Raw genomic sequence first — 24600 nt, forward strand, 5'->3', positions numbered from 1 at the left:
TTAAAATGGCTAAGGTTGAGAAGCATTGATCCAAAGCATGCTGGCTGGAGAATTCTGGGAGTTAAAGTCCACACCTCTTAAAGTCGCTAAAGTCTTAAACATTTCTTCTTGCCACTGTCCCGCAAAGAAATAAGGATTATGTGGATTTTATTTTTATTTCTTCATATTCAACAGTAGGTGTGAAAAGAGAAAATCTCATTGATATAACAAGTCAGGCAAAAAGAAACCGGGATCTAGTAAAAGGTTTCCTGTTACTCTTTAAACCCATAGCGAGCTGCGTTCAGATCTTGCTGAATTGAAGCCCAATGCCAATCTGGCCCCTGCTATTTTATTTCTCAATGCATTTCATGTCTGTATAATCAACATTCTCCATCTAGGAATAGCTTTGAGGTTTCTAGGTGATGAAAAAAAGGAAATAAGAATAAACCAAAACAGGGGGGAAATAGGCCAAGCATAGCTAAACTCATCTATAGCAAATGATCAGCTAGAAAGTATAAATTAATTTCTCCTCTAAACATGCCCCTGCTGCTTTTCATTCTAGTTTAGCCAGAAAATACTTAATCACACTTTAGCTTATACGTCAGTCTGGTTGCAATTCAACCCAAGTGATGTCTTTCTCCTTAGATGTCTACTAAGTCAACAGTCGCGTTAAACGGGGAGCTTAATTTCTGAAACTGATGCTCAAGACAATTAGAACAATTGCCACCTTGATTGCTACAAACCCTGCCCTGCTTGGAAAAGGATTAAAATACATCTGTATTCACCTAAGTTTTGTCACTTCACTAGTATTTTTTTTTTAAAAAGCAAAAACAAAACTCCCAGTGTGATTATATATAATGCTTTTCACAAAATTAAAGATAAAATCACTCTTTAAAAAGTGGTTAGAAACACCGTCACTACAGATGCATAAAACTCATGCACAGCTATACATCTTGAGAAAGGAGGAAGACAGAACACTTGGGGTTGCCCTGCCACCCAAGAGTTGTAGCACCCAAGATGTTCTTTTAGTACTTTAAAATGTCCACTTCAAAATGTTTGGAGACCTGTTTCCAGTGATATGGGCTTGATTTTAACTCTTATCCACATTTCTGGAGGAACTCCATTCAACAGTCGGTAATAAGAACCACACTTCCTACAACGGATCAGTTTTCCAATTACTTCTGAGTAAAATCTATTTGATTGCCATTCCTTTCTCCGTTTCTGTTTTTAGTTCCCTTAGTTTTTCTCTTTACTTCTTTTTGGAAAAAACAATGGAAAGGGAAGAAGTCAAAGGGTCTATGCATTCTTTAAAAATACATCTGAATGCTTTGTGAAACTTGAATGCTTGAATGCTTAAAAGCTTTGTGAAACTTGAATGGCTCAAGCAAACTCTTTCACACATTCCCCTTTTGGACAGCGTCAATCTTAATTTAAACAAGAGTAGGTTGATTCTGTAAGAATGTACTCATTTCAAAGTTTTTCCGATAGTGACAATCACTTTTGTAACCCAGACTGGCTCTTCTATTCCTTTGAACGTTGACGGTGACACCTTGATCTTTTTCAGCATTTAATGCACAGAAGCTCCTTCTTCTTTTTGGTCCATAAGGGCTACTCGCTGCATGCTTTGATTCTTGAGGACCAGCAGATGACAGCCTTTTGGGGACTTTGCAAGAGATCTCAACCCAGGCCAGGCCCACACCTTCTGCATCTTTCAGCCCCCTCATGCTGCGTCTTACTTTTTTTGTTACATTCCTGTTTTCCTCAAAATGGTTTAAGAGTGCAATGTCATCTGCTGTCCAAGAACAAGGTGGCAACCCGCCCAGGTTTCCACCAGGAACTCCAGTGCTGTTTCCAGGACTTTTTGACTCAGCGCCCTCGGTGCTCAGAAAGTCTTCCATCAATCTTCTGCTGCTTTTTGGGCTCCTTTCAAAGTTCACCCCGTTGCTTTCACTCATTACCTCCGTTGCAAAATCTACAGTGAAAAATGAATTTTCTTTAGCCTTGATATTTTTACTAGGTCCACAGATGTTCAGTAACTCCACCAGCTGCATTTCTGTCCGACCTGACAGACAGTCGCTTCCTACCACCTGTTCATTTCCATTTAAAGAACTCTTCAGTTTTTCAGGAGAGATTTTTTCAGACACGCATCCAGGAAGCCATTGTTTTCTATTGTTCAGAGCAAGTTCTTGAAGCTGAACGAATGAACTAGCTAAGCCGTCTTCTTCCTGAGGGCTAGAATGTTGATCATGGCAGTCCACTCCTACAGTGTAAGGTAGACTCTTTTTGTCTTCAGCCGTTTCGTCGATAAACTTAGCATGCAGGTCACTTAAAGAATCGTCTAAAACAAAGTTTCAAATGAACAAGTCAGAATGTGTTGTCATCTAGTTGTACTAAACTAGATTTAACACAAGGTACTCAACCCCATTGCTTTAAAGACGTTTTGTCTTATAATATCCTCCTCCTAGCTATTTTTACCACTGGCTATGAGAGTTTAACATGCTATATTCTCCTGTTTTTACCAAAGTCAGTTCGTTGCAATCCAGCCCTTTTTGAAATAGCTTCCTGACTTATGTCTTCCTTGTTTACTTTGCCTCTTTTTGAAATATTTTATTATCCTAGGCAAGCAGTCCTGGGTCATTCAGTACTTTACGTTCATTTACTAGTGAATGTAAAGTATATAGAGGGAGTCCTTGACTTATAACTATATGTTTAGCGACCATTCAAAGATACAATGGCACTGAAAAAGCTGCTTACACCCAGTTCTCACACTTACGACTGTGTCCTTACAGTCATGTGATTAGGATTGGGATGTTTGTCAACTGGCATATATTTTTGATAGTTGCAGGGAGGTTACACAATCACCATTTGCAACCTTCCCAGACCGGAATGGGACAATTGTCAAAGCCAACTCGCTGCAGCCAACACGCCATGTTTTGTGACTCCAGCCCCTGAACATGTCCTCATGGAGGAGAGTGACTCGGCGAGTGAGGGAGAGGAGCCAGCAAGGCCTCCCTCACCAGGACCCTCCTCACTGGCACCGCCCCAAGTTCCAGCTGCAGGCCAGGAGGAGGAGCTGACAAGGCCTCCCTCTCCCGCACCCTTCTCCTCCCTGGCAACGCCTCAAGTCCCAGCTGCTGACGATCAATCCTGGATTGATCCGAGGCAGTGACGAAAAGATAAGAGTGCACAGCAGAGGAAAAGGTGTGGCAGGCTCAGAGATTGCTGAGTAACTGAGCCACACCCCACAGGGTATAAAAGTGGGTGGAGCTGCCATGTGGCCCTTGTGACGGACAAAAAGGCTACCAAGGGTGCACTGCAGCTTGGTTGTTGGAAGGTTAAAGGACTTTGTCAGTGAGTTTTGGCAATGGATCTTGGACACGAGATAACGGACTCAGAACTTGGCAGGTCTTTGCACGGTCACTGCCAAGTATTTCCTCACCTGAAGAAAATCAGGTCTGTAGCAAATAAAAAGACTGGGAGACACGCGTCTTGTGTTTGCTCTGTGAAGTGGGGAGGGGGACATAACACCATGGGCCAACTCACCATGGGACAATTTAACAATTCTATTGACTTATTTAAAATATTTTTTTTATTTATTTTTGCCATTCACATTTCATTCTGTCCCTCCTTTTGCATCCTTTCTTTCATGATTCTATTCCACCGTTTCTTTGATATTAGTGTAACTCCTGTCCCGTAGTGAGTTGGCCGCAGCGACTTGTCATAGACCGTTCCCAGACAGCATCCAATAAGCAACGTCAATAGAAGAAGCCAGATCTCCTTATCAGCCACATCAAAAAAGAGCAGTAAAATCAGGCTCAGCCATGGGATGACTCTTCTACAACTGCATCACTTAACAATACACTTCTAATTCTAATTGTGGTGATAAGTCAAGGTCTACCCGTAATGCATATGGCTGAGCTATTTTTAAATAGACTGGCCAACACATCCTAAGATTTTGTTGGTGGAAACAAATTTGCTTATATTACAAAATCTCCATTACCTATGCATATAATTCACGTTTGTTTGTTTTTTTCTTTTCTTTGCTAAATGAAAATCCATGATGCTTAGGAGAAAGATGCATTCTGAAAAATACTCTGACAACACAAACAGCATAGACAATTACTATTTATTGTATATCTAAAACTGTCGTCAGTAGTAGTTCTATTGCAATTGCAATGAATTATAATGCCCACCCACACTAGATAGAATTCTAGTTCCCGTCTCTGGCGTTTCATTATTTTAACCTTGTCTGTGATCTATTCTAACATAGCAACGGGAGGAGCATTGTTAATCCACTAGTTAAAGAAAAGATAAAGAAAGGCAGCCTGTAACTTTACATACCTGAGGTGAAAACGTTTAATGTTGGTGTATTTGGATAAGAAAAACAAGAGGATGCATTTTCTGATATTTCTAGGATAGGACTTAAGAGAGGTTTCTTCGATACTCTCTCGCGCGGCCCGTAAAATACTTTTTGCTCCTGTTTTTTCTTCTCTCTCCTCCTCTTTTTCCCCGCCACTTTGGGTTGGACAGCCTGAAAATAAATGGGAAGACACCCCATTAATCCAGTGCTAGTCAATATTTCTAGGCACTTCGTTATGGATTCAGAAAATAAATTTACATATGAAATCATGTCATGAAGTGGCTTGGCTTTTTATCTTATTATTATTATTATTATTATTTATTAGATTTCTATACCACCCTTCTCCCGAAGGACTCAGGGCGGTGTACAGCCAAGATAAAAACAAACAATACAATATACAATTAAAACAAGAATTAAAAACTTATTACACAATTGGCTTAAGACTTTAAAAATGTTTAAAATTCTAAAAACCCATTAAAATTCATAATATAAATTTAAAAACCAACAAAATTTAAGCCAGCCCCGCGCGAATAAATAAATGTGTTTTCAGTTCGCGGCGGAAGGTTCGAAGGTCAAATATTTGGCACAAACCAGGGGGAAGTTCGTTCCAGAGGGTAGGAGCCCCCACAGAGAAGGATCTTCCCCTGGGGGCTGCCAGCCGACATCTTGCTTTCTTCTTAACCTTATCACAATAAGGATTAATATAATGCACAGTTCAGTTGACTTGAATTGTAGCAAGGGATATAGATAATAACAGAAGATAATAAATATATTATCTTCCTGTAGATAATACAGGTAGTTCTCCACTTACAACTATAACGGAGTATGGCAATTATTATGACTTTTTTTATGGTGGTCGTTAAATGGATGTGGCAGTCATAAAGCGAACCCCTTATTTGCTACACTTACTGTTTTTTGCTAAATCGGAAGTAGCTGGCAATTTCTGACAAAAACATCATAAATGGCGGTCAAGTGATTGCAGGGCTCTGCAAATGGCCATAAATGTGGGCTGGTTACAGGGTCACCAAAATGCAATCAAGTGTCCATATGGGCCCCTCTCCCCAATGTCTTTGAAACTAGGTCATAGTTTGGAGTAGCTCATTGTGACTTTGAATGGTTGCTAAATGATAGAGTGTATAGACAGAGCTATATTTGTAGAGCGCCAGTTTGGTTCAGTGGTTAAGGCTAGAAACCAGGAGACTGAGAGCCTATGGAGATTCTCAGTCATCCAGGTCATGGTTGTCCCAAACGTGCTTTTTCAAGAGGGAACTGGATTTTTTTCTTTGATGACGGTTCGCTCCTCATCCAAGAAGCTTCTTCAGCTCTGACCGGATGGTGGGGAATGGAAGGATTTATACTCCTTGCAGACGGCTGGTCATTTGCATTCTTTTAGCAGGTCGTTAAGGTCACCTGGAGGTTTATCTGTGTGGTTATCTGTTGTAGAAGTTTGTATCCTTTCAACAGGTCCAAGGCTCCACACCCATTTACACCACTCAGGTGACCCTGAGGACACAGATAAACCTCCAAGTGGCCTCAACGACTCTCTAAAAGAATGCAAATGACCAGCTGTCTTCAAGGAGTAAAAATCCTTTCATTCTCCACCATCCGGTCAGAGCTGAAGAAGCTTCTTGGATGAGAAGCGAACTTGTCTTCAAAGAAAAATCCACAAAGCCCAGTTGCCTCTTGAAGAATAAATAATAATAATAATAATAATAATAAAAAAACCACCTTTGAGATAGGAGACTGAGAGTTCTAATTCCATCTAAGGCCGGCTGGGTGACTCTCTGCCCAATTCACCTCACAGGTTTGTTGTTGTGGAGAAAACAGGAAGAGGAAGGAATGTGAGGTATGTTTGCTGCCTTGAGTTACTTATGAAATTAATAAAGGTGGGAGGTAAACCAATAAATAATCAACAAAGTGTTTAATAAATGTATTTTTAAAAAAAAAACTGACCTAGGACAATGTGTGAAGGCAACCATCACAAATACCACTATGAGAGTCGCCTTGAGATGAGATGGACAGCAAATAAGTCAAACAAGCAAACGACTATAAACTACATACATCAATAATGTAAATTACTTACTGGATTTTTTTTGGATTTGGTTGAAGTTTTGGCTTTCTGCAATTTGCTGACCTGATTCTGGGCTTCAGTTTTGATTGCAAGATTTTTTTCTTCTGCTTGCACTACACACTATTGGAAAATATCTGTATTAAAACACAGGGCCTGCTACTGTACGTAAACGATATCTTACATACGGAACTATAAAAACAGGAATGTGCAAAGAAACAGTACCATGCAACTTGGAATTTTCAAAACAGAAGAGATATGCAGTAGATTTCACATTCTCATCTATTGAACGTTTGCCAAATAGCCTTAGTGAAAAATAAATAGAGGTAGTCCTAGACTTAGGACAACAATTGAGCCCACAATTTCTGTTGTTAAGTGAAACATTTCTTAAGTGAGTTTTGCTCCATTTTATAACATTTCTGGCCACCGTTGTTAAGTAAATCACTGCAGTTGTTAAGTTAGTAACCCGGTTGTTAAACAAATCTGGCGTCCCCATTGACTTTGCTTGTCAGGTCACAAAAGGGGAGCACATGACCCCGGGACACTGCAAGTGTCATAAATATGAGCCAGTTGCCAAATATCTGAATTTTGATCATGTGACCATGGGGATGCTGCAAAGGTCGTAACTGTGAAAACCGGTCATAAGTCACTTTTTTCAGTGCTGTTGTAACTTTGAATGATCACTAAATGAACTGTTATAAGTCGTGGATTATTTCAAACAGGTATCTGTAAAGAGAATGGAAACTTCCAACAAAGCTGTTCATTTATATCTTTTAATCCAGCGGTCACCAACTGGTGGTCCATGGATCACTGGTGGTCCATGAGAAAATGTTGGTGGTCCACAGAAAAATTATTTGCATTTTTTTATATTGCAGGGGTCCTCAAACTACAGCCCCTGAGCTGACTATATGCAATGAACATTTGTGCTGCTGCAGAGAGTCTCCCCCTTCGGGGTCTTCTTGTGTGGGTCAGAGGAAGAAAGAAATTCCGACTTGAGGTCTGCTTCAGCCTCCTGGTGCAGGGCTTTGGGCGAAGGCTGGAGGGAAGTGCCACTGGTGGCAAAGAGCTGGAGGGCCTTGTTCCAGTGGGACTGCACCATGGCCTGGAACTGGCTGACTATCTCAGCCTGCTGAACCTCCAGGCACTGGTACCTGGCCTTGCCCTCCTGCAGGTCTTCCCTCTGCTTAGAAGCCTATGCTCATAGTCCTCAGTGAGGTGCTTCTGCTGAGCCTCCTTCTCGGCCAGATCCAATTTGAACTGAGTCAGCTGTTTTAACAACCCTTTCTTGTGGTGGCTGCTTAGCTCCAGCAACTGCTTCCTGTTGGGGCCCTAAGGAGCCCAGATGAGGAGGCGAGGAGTAGCTGGGTGGGGAGGGGCAAGTAGAGGCCGGCGAGACAACCCTTGATGTGAATGACAGTGAGTTGGTCACACCCACCCAGTCACATGACCATCTAGCCATGCCCACCCAGCCAGTAATTAGGCAGTTTATATTAATGGTCCATGGGATTTAAAATTATGAACTTAGTGGTATCTGAGATTTGAAAGGTTGGTGACCCATGTGTTAATCAACTTGTGAAATATTCCTTTTTATTTATACCTTCCTTTTAGCCGAGTTTCGAGTGGTTCTAGTCAAAGGAGCCTGACGGTCAGGAGAATTAGTTTTTCTTTCTAAAGATGAACAAAAGTTAAGTCAGACACAAATCTTTGGCTCTTATTTCAGCAAGATGTATGGTAATTGCTTTATTAGAAGCACGTGCAACTTATTTTTAAAACCCAAGAATAGTTTGAAATAATATATTTTTAAACCAGAAAAAAAGAGAATGCAAAAATTACATGGGCGTAATGGCTGGGAAAGATCAGCATAAGAAAATAAAGTTTAACAGATGCCTAAGGCACATGTGAGAGGCAGTATGGAGTAATGGTTAAAGCACCAGACTAGAGACCAGGAAATTGTGAGTTCTACTCCCACTTTCGGCATGCAGCCATTTGGGTGACATTGGGTCACTTTCTAAGCGCTAGGAAAAAGGCAATGGCAAACCACTTCTGGAATCTTGCCGAGAAAACTGCAGAATTTTGTCAGACAGGAGTCAAGTGATTCGTAGATATCACAAACACACACGGCACACACTGTATGCACATGGCACAGCACAACACAAAGCAGAGGCTATTCTGTGAGACAAATATTGCTGCTAAGCTATTTCAACACCAATAAGCAGTTTCTAAGTTACTGTGCAGAAGGTAGGCTAATAGAGTTATCTGTTTAATCAATCAATTAGCTGTTTAAATTGCCAAAGGAATTCAAGGCAGTATGCAATAATAAAAAATAAAATAAAATAAAAACACTCTGAAGGAACCTGACCCTATGCTGTTTAGGGTTTTATATATATTAACACTAATATTTAGAGTCTAGCAGACCGATACTAAAATACAAATTGTAAAAAATATAGGAACACATCTTCACCTTCAGGTTCAAAAGATCCAGTACATATCGGTGTGGCCATTTCCCCTGGTGATTCTTGAAGATCCTTTAACAAGCAAGCAACATTTCAAGCATTAAGTTCTTGAGAGACCTGAAGAAGGTTCTTTAATTGGTTTCAAGGTATTTGTTGAAGATTTGCCAGAGAAAATAAACGTATAGTTAATAATTAAACACCAACCTTCAAGCCTTCTGCTACGATTTTGACTGGTGTTTTCTTCAGAACTGAACGAAGGGAATTGGGAAATGAATGGCCTTTTCCCACAGGTGTAATGGGTGGTTTGCTTTCATCAAAGGTTTCCAAGCTCTGCGTTTCTGAAAACCGAACTTTCTTACTGCTGGGTTGAGAGGTGTCGCTTCTGCTCAATTCTTTGTCTTCACCTCCACAGTACAACAAAAACCACATTGCAAGCAATTATGACAACACTTAGTCAACGATAAGCCACAAATAACTCCACAGAACATGTGTCCATTGCTAAAATAAGGTTCTCCCTTTCCTCTGCAGCTTATAAGCAATAATGTGCTTAAAAATTTGTGATCAGCCTTCAGGCTGCATTTAAATTCAATAACAGTAAACAACTTTTGGACTCAGGTGACTAGAATTTAGTGGGCAGCTTCCATCAGTGACTACAGAGTAGTCCTCGACTTAACAACCATCTGTTTAGTGACTTTTTGTCAACCCTGAAGTGAACCTGGCTGGAGCCATCTTGGAGGATCAGGGCTGCCACACAATGGTGGGAGGGGGAAAATAGTTAGATGGGGTTTTGTAGCCAAAACAATAAAGTTTTCCTGTGGGAACCAAGGACATTCTGACAGGTGGCTGGCCAGAGGAGGAATGAAGTAACCAAGCAACTGGCCAGCACCTTGATTGGACAACGGGACCAGTGACTTGGGGGAAAGGGAAAACTTTTATTTTTTAATTAGGTGAAAGCCGCAGGAAATTTCAGAGTCGGCTTTCATCAGTTGTGCCAATATGATGTATCCAATAAATTGTTCTTTGAGGAACTCTCCTTCCTTGGAGTTTTGTTTTCTATGGGTGCATTACTTGGAATGCTGACACTTTTGAAGTTACGATACTGAAAAAAAGTGACTTATGATCATTGTCACACGACCGCTGCAGCATCCCTATGTGATCAAAAATAACAGGCGCTTGGCAACTGACACATATTTGTGACGGTTGCATGGGATCCCCTTTTGCGACCTTCTGACAAGCCAAGTCAATGGGGAAGCCAGTTCACTTAACAATCATGTTACTAACTTAACAACTGCAGTGACTCACTTAACAAATGTGGCAAGAAAAGTCATAAAATGGGGCAAAATTCACTTAACTGTCTCGCTTAGCATCAGAAATTTTGGCCTCCATTGGGTTGTAAGTCAAGGACTACCTGTACACGAACATTTAATTTAACTAATTTGTTGTTATTAAGTAGCCATTTCTAATCGGGCGTTGCTGAAGATATTGATAGGAACAACTGCAGATGTTGTTCAATATATTTGGAAAATGGACTGTTTCTAAGAATTGGTGGGATGCATTAACTTAGAAAGATAAGTCAGCATTCAAAACTATTTGTGAACCATTCTCATATTTGTGGCCAATATTACAAAAACACAATTAATGAGATTTGCTATAAAATCATTCAAAAAGGATACTACAGTATTGTTGTCTTTGCTTTCAACCAGAAAGAAAATCTATACACCTTTTTATATTAAAATAAAGCCTTAACATGCAAGTTCATTCTTACCACTCTCACTCTTTGATTTGCCCGTACTTGGAGTAGCTAACAAAGATACACGTGTAGATTCCACAGCATTCACTGGTGAGACCAGAACAGCCTGAGAACACACAAGTCAAGTTTCTATTCTGACACATTATTTTAGTTATGATGATGAAGAATGGTCATCTTTGGGGTTTGGGGATGTAGCCGTTCAAAACAATGCAGAAAAATCATTGGGGTGGGGAAATAGAAAGGCTGCTGTGCTACCAATCCATTCACTGGTTGTTTGGCTTCTAAGATTAAGGCCATAGGAAAACTTAAGAAAAGGAAATTAAAATCTGCTTCATTTCCTACACTTAGATTAGATCAGTGTTTCTCAATTGTGACAATTGTGACAGTTCTGGGAGTTGAAGTCCACACCTCTTCAAATTGTCACAATTGAGAAACTCTGGATTAGATTAACAGAGTTGGAAGGAGCCTTGTAGGTCATCTAATGCAGGGGTCTCCAACCTTGGCAACTTTAAGACTTGAGGACTTCAACTCCCAGAGTTCCTCAGCCAGCTTTGCTGGCTGAGGAACTCTGGGAGTTGAAGTCCACAAGTCTTAAAGTTGCCAAGGTTGGAGACCCCTGATCTAGTCCGACCCCCCGCCCAAGCAGGAGACCATACACCATTTCTGACAAATGGCAATCCAATCTCTTCTTGAAAGCCTCCAGTGATGAAGCGCCTACAACTTCCAAAGGTAACTTCTGTTCCATTGGTTGATTGTTCTCACTGTCAGAAAATTTATCCTTGTTTCCAGATTGAATCTCTCTTTGCTCAGTTTCCATCCATTATTCCTTGTCTGGCCTTCGGGTGCTTTGGAAAACAGATTGACCCCCTCCTCTCTGTGGCAGCCCCTCAAATATCAGAACACTGCTATCATGTCTCCCCTGGTCTTTCTCTTGCCCAGTCACTGTGTTTTAGTCTCCAGTCCCCTAATCATCCTAGTTGCTCTTCTCTTCCATGGAGTAACTGAGACTACATCTTTGATAGACTGAAAAGAAACACAGTTGGCAAAGACATACAACGCTACCTAACTCTATAGAGATATCTATAATTCGTACCTTAGACATAACATTTGTGCCAGACAGAAGGGGTTTCCACGATGAAAATCTGGGACTGTGCATCTGGGTATCTACTGATATAACATCTCCATTCATACATTTATCATTTAAATTTTCTTCAAAAGCGTTATTCGTATCCTCCGGGGACCATGTCTGGCTCAACGTTGATTGCTCGTGCAGTCTTGTGTTTGCTGCATTCAACACAGATATAAACCTTATTAAATAATATCCATTGTAAAGGACTGAGGTTTTTCCAGCGATACAAGCTTCTACAATGCAACATTCAGTTTCTCTCAGTGCAATATCCTTCACCTCCCCAAAAATAAATAAATCGTAATTTAAGCCAGAAAACCAACCCCCCCCCCAAACACCACCACAGTTTGGTTAAAATATTCTGTACTTCTTTAACAAATTGCTGTTCAATAATAAAATGCTTCTTATAACTGAGATTAGATGTGGGTTACTTACAAGTAGAAGGAATATGGACTGCCTTTTCTTCAGTTTCTTCAAGGGCTTTAAATGAAGATTGGAAGGCAGATATTTTGTCCTTCAGCAACGTGTTCCAATGTTGACAAGGGCTGGACTGCCCAAAATACAAGGAAATATCCAAATAGGTATTATTACATAATAGTTTTTCTTTTCCCCTACTTCCCCATGGTATGGCAAACTTGAGAAGTCTCTAAATAAATTTACTTATGTTGAATCATATAGAGCAGGGGTCTTCAACCTTGGCAACTTGAAGACTTGTGGACTTCAACTCCCAGAATCCCTCAGCCAGCAAAGTTGGAGACCCCTGATATAGAGGGTTTGCCTTATATACAACTAATCTAAATATTTAAGTTTTATTTCAGTAGTGTCACATTATTTCTTACTCAAAGTCTGTTTTATATACATATACGTCTATGTATGTAATATTTATGATAGATTTTAAAACAATTGTTGGTTGATAAACTACATTTCGCTGGCTTCATCTACAACATTAAATTGTAAGCCATGATATACGGATCTCTAAAATTAGATTCATATGCTATTCTAAAGGAAAATTGAACAAACCAAGTTATGGCTTAGTACAAAACCCAAATCCAGCCAGTAAAACATAAAATGCAGTTAGATGCTCCAGGACTTTTGAAACGCCTTTCAGTTCCAAAGCAATACTCCTGTCAGCACCTACTTGGAAAAGGGAATAGGGTGAGACCTCCTGCATGGAAGCAAATACACCATCGCCACCCAGTGGCAAACTGTAAGTTTAATAATCCATCAATATCTGAATTTACCTCTTAAATCAAAACTCCAAAACTAGATCCCTGTGTTAATGTCAGCAATTGAATCGTCAAAGCATGGTCTTCTCAGCACATACTTTTAGCCTATGCTACATTTCAGAAATGAATCAATACTTCTCACAAAGCTTCTGAAACATTTTGTCAAAATAGCCAAACTATTTTTTCCCCCCAACTGGATCCGATTCTATCATCCATGTCCAATGTGGATAGGGTTACCTGATCTGGGCTACAAAAATCTATTTCTTTTTTCTTTCCTATCTAGCAGTTATCTGGAGTTTGCCATCCCAGATATTAATCTTTGCTCATTTCAACCAAACACACTTTTGCGCATCACACTTACTTGTGACAAAGTTTCTTGCGCCTTCATTCTCCTTTGCCAAGCACTATATTTGATGAGAAAATCATTTTCTGGAGAACCTCGTGCTCCTATTGTAGACCGTCGTCTTAATTTTCTCAATACATGCTTGAATTCCTCTAAAACAAAGGCAGGCTATAAGAAACACCCAATGAAGATAACACAGAAAAAGCAACTCGAAAACCCACTTTCGTTGAGGGAAAACCTTTAGTATTCTTCTTCATTTCGGGATGATAAGAGTTAAAATACCCACAACAACACAATCTTACTAATTTTCCAAATTCAGACACTCTTATGCTGTGGGTCTCTCTGAATTTAGGTGTTTGTTTGCAGGCATTTCAATAGCTTGCCCTGCCAGCGAGATTAAGATTAACTCTGGACAGACAGTCAGCATTTCAACTGGCCAACTATTAGCATTTTAGATCAAGCCAAATCTTAAATTAAGCCGAACTGCTACAGCTGTGATGGCAAACCTATGGCACGTGTGCCACAGGTAGCAGGTGGAGCCATATCTGTGGGCATGCGAGCGTTGCCCTAGCTCAGCTCCAGTGTGCATGAGCGCACCGGCCAGCTGATTTTCAGCCCTTCCAGGCCCACCGGAAGTAAGGAAACGGGCTGTTTCCGGCCTCCAGAGGGCCTCCAGAGGGGAGTGGGGAAGGCTCTGGAGCCTAGGAAGGGCAAAAAAAAAAGGGCTTACTGGGCCCACCATGCCATTGTGTGCCAAAAGCAGGGGGAGCGCAGGGGGGTTGTGCGTGTGTGTGTGGGGGGGGCGCAGAACGCATTGATTTATGGGTGGGGGCACACATACGCGCAACCCCCATGCGCTCCCCCCGCTTTTGGCACGCGACGGCAAAGAGGTTACCAATCACTGTGCTAGAGTTTAGACAATTAGTGGAAACTTGGTATACAGACAGAGCAAAACAGTAGACACATAGAGATAAACCACATTCACATGCCATTCAAAAGGGAGAGTTAAAACACCTAGAAAGGAAACGAAGAACACTAGACAACATTCCTCACCCCCCTCAGAATCTGATTAAGGATCAGCACCAGACAATCAAGCAGAAAAACATCCTCTAATCAAGGAGCTTCAAAAAAAGAAACTGCACCCTCATTGGCAGGGCAAGCAATTGAATATGAAAAGGCAGCAAACCCCACACTCACTCGCACTGATGACATTACCCAATTGGGTAGTAAAATATCTGCAAGCAAGCAACCGAGCTCCGAGAGCACAAAGGACCGCACAGTTCATATTCTTTTCTATTGGAATCCTAATTCCGCTGCATGGCAGAGGTAAAGTTACGAATATACTATTGTTCAGAATGCTAGCTGCTTGATGGTATTTTCCTACCCATCCCTGATGTTCATAATCCTTACCTTTACTCTGGCTTGTAGAAAGCTCTGGGTTAATTTTATAACCAACAGCCGTACTGTCAGACAAGCCTCTATATGGTGTAACTTGGTTGCTTGCAATTTCAACATTTGTGTTCTCTCCCGATTTCCTCCTGGGAGTTGTTAAATCTTCTGTATCATTCATGACGATAGGGTGATTGTTTATCAGGGTGCTTCCCAAACTCTCACACACGGCACTGCTTGTACACAAGATTGCTGCTGGAGCATCCGATGAACCACTTTTGAAGAGAGAGTCCATTTCCTTCATGCTATTGATTGGGCTTCCATGCCCCAAATACAAGTTGCACTGAGTATTGGAACACTCGAAAAGTACCTTTTTAATATTCTGATTCTCCATTGGGAATGCCTTTGCTGTTGCCAAGTCATTGGTGATATTGCTGCTTTCTTGACAAATAGTTTGGTCTTAAGCAATATTGTACTACAGAAGTCTGGATATCTTTCTTTTGAAAGAAAGGGATAATGTTAGACAAGGCAGATAACTAGTCATTTGCCTGGTTACCTATACAGCACATGATCTGCTCCATGATTAATAGTCTTCAGAAGTCAAAGTTCAACAAGACATAGAACAAGCACAATGCCCCTCCTTTCTTTTTACTCTACAGAAAACCTCTCCAGGCAGAGTCAAAGTTTCCAAAGCTTCCTTCTATGGGCCCAGATCCCTTTTGCATGACAATTGTCTTGTCCCCTGTTCCTGTCTCCCAAACCAGACCGGGACATTTTAAGGCTCCCAAACCACATTGATGGGCTGTCTGCTTAAATAAAGCCAGATCATGACACATACTTGAAAGTAAGTCCGGAAGACTGTAATTGTGGAGTCTGTCTGGCAAGAACAAAGACTGCTAACAACAACAACAACAACAACAACAGTAGTAGTAGTAATAACAACAATAATAATAATAGTAATAGTATCAGAGTTGGAAGGGACTTTGGAGGCCTTCTAGTCCAACCCCATGCCCAGGCAGAAAACCCTGCACCATTTCAGACAAATGGCTATCTAACATTTTCTTAAAAATTTCCAGTGTTGGAGCATTTACAACTTCTGCAGGTAAGTTGTTCCACCGATTAATTGTTCTAACTGTCAGGAAATTTCTCCTTAGTTCTAGGTTGCTTCTCTCCTTGATTAGTTTCCACCCATTGCTTCTTGTTCTACCCTCAGGTGCATTGGAGAATAGTTTGACTCCCTCTTCTTTGTGGCGACCCCTGAGATATTGGAACACTGCTATCATGTCTCCCCTAGTCCTTCTTTTCATTAAACTAGGCATACCGAGTTCCTGCAACCGTTCTTCATATGTTTTAGCCTCCAGTCCCCTAATCATCTTTGTTGCTCTTCTCTGCACTCTTTCTAGAGTCTCAACATCCTTTTTACATCGTGGTGACCAAAACTGAATGCAATATTCCAAGTGTGGCCTTACCAAGGCATTATAAAGTGGAATTAACACTTCACGTGATCTTGATTCTATCCCTCTGTTTATGCAGCCCAGAACTGTGTTGGCTTTTTTAACAGCTGCTGCACACTGCTGGCTCATATCTAAATGGTTGTCCACTAGGACTCCAAGATCCCTCTCACAGTTTTCACATATTATTCACAGGTAGTATTCTGGGTAGTTAGAAAGCTGATAAAAGTAATGAGTTGGGCAACTTGCAGGCCTCAGCTAAAAGTTAGGAATAGAGATGGTCTGCAGCAAATAAGATAACTCCAGGGGCATTCATTAGCCAAGCCTTAGGAATAGGGACAGCTAGAGACCAATAGAACAAATTGTAGAATTATTATTAAAATATTTATTAGATGATATTTCTTATTATTCCGCCGTCTTCTTGAGTGAAAATGTATAAAGCTTTCTCAATCCTTTGTTCTTGGCTGTCTTGGCATTTTGGCCACAAGCCCTTTTCCTTGGGGTACCCCAATAATAAAAAAGCAATCAAAACCTGCACCTCGTATCTGGCATCCTTCATTGGCCTCGGCACCAGGTTTTCAGATCCGAATTGGGGACGACAACATCCAGCCCTTTGGCTGCTCCTGTCAGGCCCACATGATGTCATTTGGAAATTAGAAACCAACTGAAAATAAGCGTGACTGTCATGCACGCAGTACAAACTTGCACTGCTTTTATTTTGCAGGTGACTTTTTTTTCCAATGTAGGTATGTGCATGCATGCATAAATAAATAAGGGACGAGGTGGCTAAGATGCTGAACTTGTCAATCGAAAGGTCGGCAGTTCAGTGGTTCGAATCCCTAGTGCTGCATAATGGGATGAGCTCCCGTGACTTGTCCCAGCTTCTGCCAACCTAGCAGTTCGAAAGCACGTAAAAAAGTAGAAAAATAGGGACCATCTTTGGTGGGAAGTGTTGTGACCCAGGCCCAAGTAGGTAGTAATAAACTTTATTCGAACAGCTGGGAATTACTTCATTCCCAGCATCGTTCAACTCAAAGTAAAACAAATGCCTCCCAACACAAATTCCTCAGTTATCTCAGAAACCTTAGTCCAATTAGGCAAACTGCCAAAGGCCCTTCCTGGCAAACGTCCAGAAGCCACAAAAACAAAGACGTAGACAAAGCAGAAGACGCAGCTACAACGTTGTTTTCTGGCAAAGCTCAAATGCCACTGGGAGGGTCCAATCATCTCCTGGCCTTACTCCTGAGTCGTCCTCTTTGCTTGAGCTGCTCTTGCCTTCTGGCAGCTCTTCTCATGCGTGCATTAGGAACAGGCTCCTCCTGTTCCTCTGCCTATCATTCTCTGGAGGCTCTGGAGTGTGCCCCTCACTTCCCGATGGCCCTGGCCCCACCTCAGCCTCATCACTGTCCGACTCCGTTGGCAGCTCCGTAGGCTGCTGACGGACCACAACAGGAAGGTAACAGCGTTCCGTGCGCCTTTGGCGTTGAGTCATGTCGGCCACATGATCACGGAGGCGTCTTCGGACAGTGCTGGTTCTTCGGCTTTGAAACGAAGATGAACATCACCCCATAGAGTCGGGAACGACTAGCACATATGTGCGAGGGGAATCTTTTACCTTTACCTTGTAGGAAGTTAGCACCCACCCCTCTCCTAGCAGAATGAAATATTTTGGAGGATATTGAATAGATGAGAAATGGAGAAACCTGTTTTAAAGACAAAGCAGCTTCCTGCCTTCTCATACCTTTGTCAATGGGCAATTAAGGCTTCAGCCAAGCTCACTCAATCCCCCCACCTTTGTCAATGGACCATTATTTGCAACACCATAGGACTCATCTAGCAACAGAAACTCACCACATGGCAAGGCTCAGGCAAGCTTGAGAGACAACCTACAATGTTAACTAAGACCCCTAGACCACCTGGGAGTTTGACAACCAATCAGGGTACATTTCTTATACAGGAACAGGAAACACCAAGGTGGAGCTCCACAGAGAGTATAAACTCAGGCACTCAACATCCCTTCAACCCTGGATATTTCTTCCAATATGCATGCCTACGCACCTTCCCAGCCTTGTTGGAGTCCCAGTTTCCCCTGGGAAAATTAATAGCCCACACTATCTCACAGACCAGCGGTCTCCAACCAGCAAAGCTGGCTGAAGGACTCTGGGAGTTGAAAGTCCACAAGTCTTAAAGTTGCCAAGGTTGGAGACCCCGTCACAGACCTTTGCAACCAACCCTGAACCAAGAAGGTGTGGCTCAGGCTGTAAGAAGCCTGTTATTAAAACACAGCAGCCTGCAATTACTGCAGGTTCTAGTCCCACCAGGCCCAAGGTTGACTCAGCCTTCCATCCTTTATAAGGTAGGTAAAATGAGGACCCAGATTGTTGGGGGGGCAATAAGTTGACTTTGTAAAATATACAAATAGAATGAGACTATTGCCTTACACACTGTAAGCCGCCCTGAGTCTCCGGAGAAGGGTGGGATATAAATGTAAAAAACAAAAAAAGGTGTCTAAGCTTCTGCATCTAACCACAACTCCCCTCTCGCACATCTGCGGTGTGAAACGTGCATTCCCCAAGAAAGGAAGGGGCTTTGCTTTCTCCTCTTTAGGGATTGTCTGGCGTATGCAAGGAATGCCCGTAGAATTACGTGTTTTCTAAGCTTGGGCACTTTAAGATGGGTGGACTTCAACTCCCAGAATCCCTCAGCCAGCAAAGCTGGCTGGGGAATTCTGGGAGTTGAAGTCCACCCATCTTAAAGTGCCCAAGCTTAGAAAACACGTAATTCTACAACTTCGCTATTATAAATTTAATCCTTCGAAACTTTCAGGGCTGCTGTTGAGCTTACCGTAAATATGCAAAAGGTGCGCTAAAGCAACAGGATCCGACGACTTCGGCGCTAACCAACTGCCGCCGGCGGGCCTCCCCTCGCGCCCTTCGTTCAAAATTTTTTTGGCTTCACAGCTTGCCAGAGCGGTATATCCCTCCGCCGCAACGAGGCGGCGTCTCCTTCTCTCTCCACTCAAAACGGAGTCCGAGAGACGGCCCACCGGCCTCAGATACGAAACCCCCACTGGCGATACCTGCCCTCTCCTCCGCTGCCGAAGGAGACAAATCAAGGAAGCCAGTCGCGGACTATTTTTTTCCCCCTTCCTCACCCTGCCTTTGGAAGAAATCCCGGCCCAGCGGATGGGTTGTTCGTCCAAGAACGGTTGGAGGATCACGTGATACCAGCCTGGCCAATGAGGGAGCGAAGCGAGGAGGAGGAAAAAGACGAGGAGGAGGAAAAAGGCGAGGAGTCTGCCGCGCCCGTTCACCTGCCCCGCCCTTCTCCGTAAGCCCCGCCCTTTCTGCTTCTGAAAAACAAATCGCACGGGCGGGGACCGCCTCCCGAGCCTCGAAGTCCCGCCCAACCTCGTTTCCTTTGAATCCGATTGGTCAGAGGGGAAAACAAGCAGCGGGAGGATTGGTGGGTGGGCCTGTTGGTTAAGGACGCCGCTCTTCCGGGTTTGTAGCCAGGCTGGGACAAGCAACTCCAGAGGGAGGAGATGAAGAGGGTCACCCTGTTTGTTAATGGCAGCCCCAGAAATGGGAAGGTAAGGCGCTTTTTTTTTTTTTTTTTTGCAAAAGGACTGGCCTTCCCTCTTTTTTTTTATCCTGGGTGCATCGGGGACACCACGAGGTCTCAGATCCCTGGAGGGACTGCAAGAGGGAAAACAGCCTTGCAGGAAAACTGCTGGAGCTGCAAATGGAAGTTTCCCCCCCCCCCCCGGGAATCCTAGGGTAAGCTTCCATAGGAGCAATTCCCATTGGATTTGATGAGAGTGGAAGTGCTCCGAAGGATGCAAAAGAGAGGTCCAAGTTTGGCTGCTTTTTAAGACTTTGTGGACTTCATAACAGCAGCTAAGATTGCGTTTGCTAAAAATTGGGAAAAAATGAGAAATTACCCTTTGCAAGATGAAATGATCAGGAAAATAATGGAATGTGCAGAAATGAGTAAATTAGAGCAGGGGTCACCAACCTTTCGGACCTCAGGGACCACTAAATTCATAATTTTAAATCCCGAGGACCACTAATATGAATTTTTAAAAAAGATAAATAGTATTTAGTGCAATATAAAAAATGCAAATAATTTTTCTGCGGACCACCAACATTTTCTCGCGGACCACTGGTTGGTGACCACTGAACAGGAAGATAAACAATACTATAAGATATGGGATTTATTTTATCAATGGCTAGAAGGAAGAATGTGCTAGAAAAGATTTGAGAAAGGTTATTATAAAGGAAAAGACAAACATATTGAACTAAATTCTGGGCCTGGGTACTTACGGGACCGCCTGCTGTTACCTCATGCCTCCCACCGACCCGTACGCTCACACAGAGAGGGACTTCTCAGGGTGCGGTCCGCCAAACAATGTCGGCTGGCGGCCCCCAGGGGAAGATCCTTCTCTGTGGGGGCTCCCACCCTCTGGAACGAACTTCCCCCGGGTTTACGCCAAATACCTGACCTTCGGACCTTCTGCCGCGAATTGAAAACACATCTATTTATTCGCGCGGGACTGGCTTAAATTTTACTGGTTTTAAATTTTCTATCATTAATTTTAAGAGGTTTTTTAGTTTTATATATTTTAAAGTTTTTAGGCCAACTATGTAATAAGTTTTTTAATTTGCATTTTAATTGTATATTGTACTGTTTGTTTTACCTTGGCTGTACACCGCCCTGAGTCCTTCGGGAGAAGGGCGGTATAAAAATCGAATAAATAATAATAATAATAATAATAATAAATTGATACATGGTGATGAAATGAATGATGTAATTAGATAAAATACTAATTTGGGGAAACTTATATGAGATGAGAGAATTAAATGTTATAAGGTAAAGGTTCCCCTCGCACATACATGCTAGTCGTTGTTGACTCTAGAGGGCAGTGCTCATCTCCGTTTCAAAGCCAAAGAGCCAGCGCTGTCCGAAGACGTCTCCATGGTCATGTGGCAGGCAGGACTCAACGCCAAAGGCGCACAGAACGCTGTTACCTTCCCACCAAAGGTGGTCCCTATTTTTTCTACTTGCATTTTTACGTGCTTTCGAAACTGCTAGATTGGCAGAAGCTGAGACAAGTAACGGGAGCTCACCCCGTTACACAGCAACACTAGGGTTTCGAACCACTAGGGATTCGAACCGCCGAGTTGCCGACCTTTCGATCGACAAGCTCAACGTCCTAGTCCCTGAGCCACCGCGTCCCTTTTGAGCCACCGCAATGTTATAGCCATTGGTTAATTAAAGGATTAAATGATTAAGCTACTTGGATAGATATCAGATATCCAAGTATAGCAAGATTAGATAAATTAAAGAGATATATATGTTGAAATTGTAAAAAAGATCTGTAATCAGCCCATCAACACACTGTAATTGGTTTGAAGATGCTTTTATGTTGGTATGTTTTTAAAAATAAAAAAATCAATAAAAAAAAAAAGACTTGTGGACTTCAACTCCCAGAATTCCCCAGCCAGCCATGGCTGGCTGGGGAATTCCTGGGAGTTGAAGTCCACAAATCTTGGAAGCTGCCAAAGATGGGACGCTCTTTGGAGTAGCGCTTTCCAGCGCTGATATAAAAGGCTTGCGACCAACCAAGGTCTACTTTTAGCTTCCTTTGGGGTTCTTCTCCCCCAGAAATTTTAGAGCTTGCTTCCGCCAGGCTTGCCTGGAATTCCACCCCACCCTTCTCTGAGCTGGCCACCTTCCCAGAAAGAGGATGAGGAAGTCTCTCTTTGCAAGAAGAGAAATCTAGGTAGGATGGTTTTTGGTTTTGTTTTGTTTTTTGGTTTTTTGTGGGAGGTGAAGGTGACTGGCTTTGCTTTTTTTAAAAACAAAAACACTTTATGATCTTGGCTACAGCCTTAGGATTTCTTGGTGGTCTACTATCCCCCCCCCCCCCAAGGATTTTACCACCTCTCAACTTGTTTGGAATTTGGGATTAATCAGATGAGGGCAGCCACCTGATTTGGCAGAACCTGGCACTCCCATTCCTGGTTTCACACTCCTATGAAGGGTGATGAAATGTGTGGATGCTTCAAACGGTGGTTGATGTGTGAGAGAGGTTAAAGGAATTGAGAGAGTATACACTTTTTTCTAAGATATATAATACATATTCTAGAATTGATTATATTTTTCTTTCTAAAGATTTGTTGAATAATGTGGATAAGGTAGATGTGGAATTTTAAAGATTCTGATCATGCAGAAGTTATGGTGGACTTAGATTTTAATTTTGAGAAAAAGAAGCTATTGGAGATATGAGAGAAATTGTATAAAATGAAAAGGATAAAAATGGATACTTAAAAATTGGAGGAAAGTTGGAGATTAAATGATAACGGGAGGTTAAATTTGAAATTGTTTGGGATGCGATGAAAGCGGTGTTTAGAGGGAGAGTATTAAATTATCAAGTAGGAAATATAAAAATTATAAAATTAAAATGGAAAGAGATAAAATAAGATTAAAGAATTGGAAAATCAATTTTGCTTACTAAAGAAAAAAAATTCTTCAGGAGCTTAATATGTTAAGAAATAAAATGATAGAAGAAGATACAGAGTTAGTAAAAGAAATTTGAGATTTTAAATAGGAATTTTTGAATTTAGTAATAGAAATTCTAAATTATTGGCAAAGATGGCGAAAGATAAAAGAGAGAAGAGAGAAATTGGAGTTTTGATAGATGATAGAGGTATAAGATGTTATAAAAAATTAGAGAAATGTGAAGTGGTTAGAAACTTTTTTCAGAATCTATATTCAAAGAAACCAATTAATTGGGGAAAATTGCAAAGCTATTTAGAAAAGTATGTGGTGAAAATTGATCAAACATATAAGGAATTGATGGAAGAAGATATAACACAAGATGAGATTAATGGAATAATACAAAAATTAAAATTAGGGAAAGCTCCAGGTGAGGATGGATTACCTGTTGAGTTTTATAAAGAATTTAAAGAATTAATAATACCCAGACTGCAAAAATTATTCAATGGAATATTACATCGTGGGCAAGTACCTTCCTCATGGAATAGAACGGTCATATCCCTAATTCCTTAACCAGATAAAGATATACAAAGGATTGACGCCTATCGCCCATTTCTTTAATTAATCAGGATGCAAAGATATTTACTGCTATTATAAGTAATAGATTAAATAGATTTATAGATAGATATTTAAGTTATAATCAAGTAGGCTTTGTGAAGCGTAGATACATGAGTGATATTGTTAGAAGAGTAATAAAATTTATAGATGTAGCTGTATATAAAGGTGATAAAATAGGTATAGTATGATTGGATATTTATAACGCTTTTGATTCTGTACAATGGGAAACAATTAAAGTAATCGTGGAGGCTTTAGGCTTTGGTAATAAGTTTATACATGTTATTTCAAAATTGTACCAAAAGAGCAGTGCAAGAGTGAAGGTGAATGGAATATTAACTGAAGAGATAAAATTAGAAGCTGGTACGAGACAAGGATGTCCCTGTCCCCAACATTATTTTTATTGGCTATGGAAATATTGACAAAATGATAGAAAAGATGAAGAATTAGAAGGATATAAGGGTATAAGATAAATTTGTATGGATGATACTTTAATTATTTTGAAAAATGTAGAAAGATTTGAAAAGATATATAAGCATTTGATAGAATTTGAAGAAATGACAGGATTGAAAGTAAATTGGTCAAAGTCAGAATTATTGATGGATAGTAATGGTAATGAGTCTGAGAATATGCAAGAGCAATTTGGGATAAGGATTAAAACACATTGAAATATTTGGGTATAGTGCTTTCACAAGAAAGGAAGGGGCTTTGCTTTCTCCTCTTTAGGGATTGTCTGGCGTATGCAAGGAATGCCCTAGAATTACGTGTTTTCTAAGCTTGGCCATTTTAAGATGGGTGGACTTCAACTCCCAGAATCCTCAGCCAGCAAAGCTGGCTGGGGAATTCTGGGAGTTGAAGTCCACCCATCTTAAAGTGCCCAAGCTTAGAAAACACGTAATTCTACAACTTCGCTATTATAAATTTAATCCTTCGAAACTTTCAGGGCTGCTGTTGAGCTTACCGTAAATATGCAAAAGGTGCGCTAAAGCAACAGGATCCGACGACTTCGGCGCTAAGCAACTGCCGCCGGCGGGCCTCCCCTCGCGCCCTTCGTTCAAAATTTTTTTGGCTTCACAGCTTGCCAGAGCGGTATATCCCTCCGCCTAAACGAGGCGGCGTCTCCTTCTCTCTCCACTCAAAACGGAGTCCGAGAGACGGCCCACCGGCCTCAGATACGAAACCCCCACTGGCGATACCTGCCCTCTCCTCCGCTGCCGAAGGAGACAAATCAAGGAAGCCAGTCGCGGACTATTTTTTTTCCCCCCTCCTCACCCTGCCTTTGGAAGAAATCCCGGCCCAGCGGATGGGTTGTTCGTCCAAGAACGGTTGGGAGGATCAC

The 24600-nt window shown here is 41.6% G+C and overlaps 1 protein-coding gene across 5 annotated transcripts; it reads right to left on the bottom strand.

Moving 5' to 3' along the window:
* Positions 1–816: 816 nt before the first annotated feature.
* On the bottom strand, positions 817–24552 carry CDCA2 (cell division cycle associated 2). 5 transcript variants are annotated; one of them, XM_058194633.1, is made up of 12 exons: positions 24223–24552; positions 14716–15187; positions 13324–13457; positions 12172–12286; positions 11704–11894; positions 10626–10716; positions 9065–9264; positions 8869–8932; positions 8005–8075; positions 6423–6530; positions 4321–4510; positions 817–2317 (listed from the first exon to the last, which is right to left on the bottom strand). In XM_058194633.1, exons 2-12 carry the CDS (start codon positions 15086–15088, stop codon positions 1410–1412), a joined length of 2445 nt encoding a protein of 814 aa, XP_058050616.1. In that variant the 5' UTR covers positions 15089–15187; positions 24223–24552; the 3' UTR covers positions 817–1409. The 5 variants fall into 5 exon arrangements, with proteins under 5 accessions (XP_058050616.1, XP_058050614.1, XP_058050615.1 ...); XM_058194631.1 differs by having other exon boundaries at positions 14716–15191; XM_058194632.1 differs by lacking the exon at positions 24223–24552 and adding an exon at positions 18990–19312.
* Positions 24553–24600: the final 48 nt, after the last annotated feature.

This window comes from Ahaetulla prasina, chromosome 9 (genome assembly GCF_028640845.1).
Source record: "Ahaetulla prasina isolate Xishuangbanna chromosome 9, ASM2864084v1, whole genome shotgun sequence".
Classification (NCBI taxonomy): Eukaryota; Metazoa; Chordata; class Lepidosauria; order Squamata; family Colubridae; genus Ahaetulla; species Ahaetulla prasina.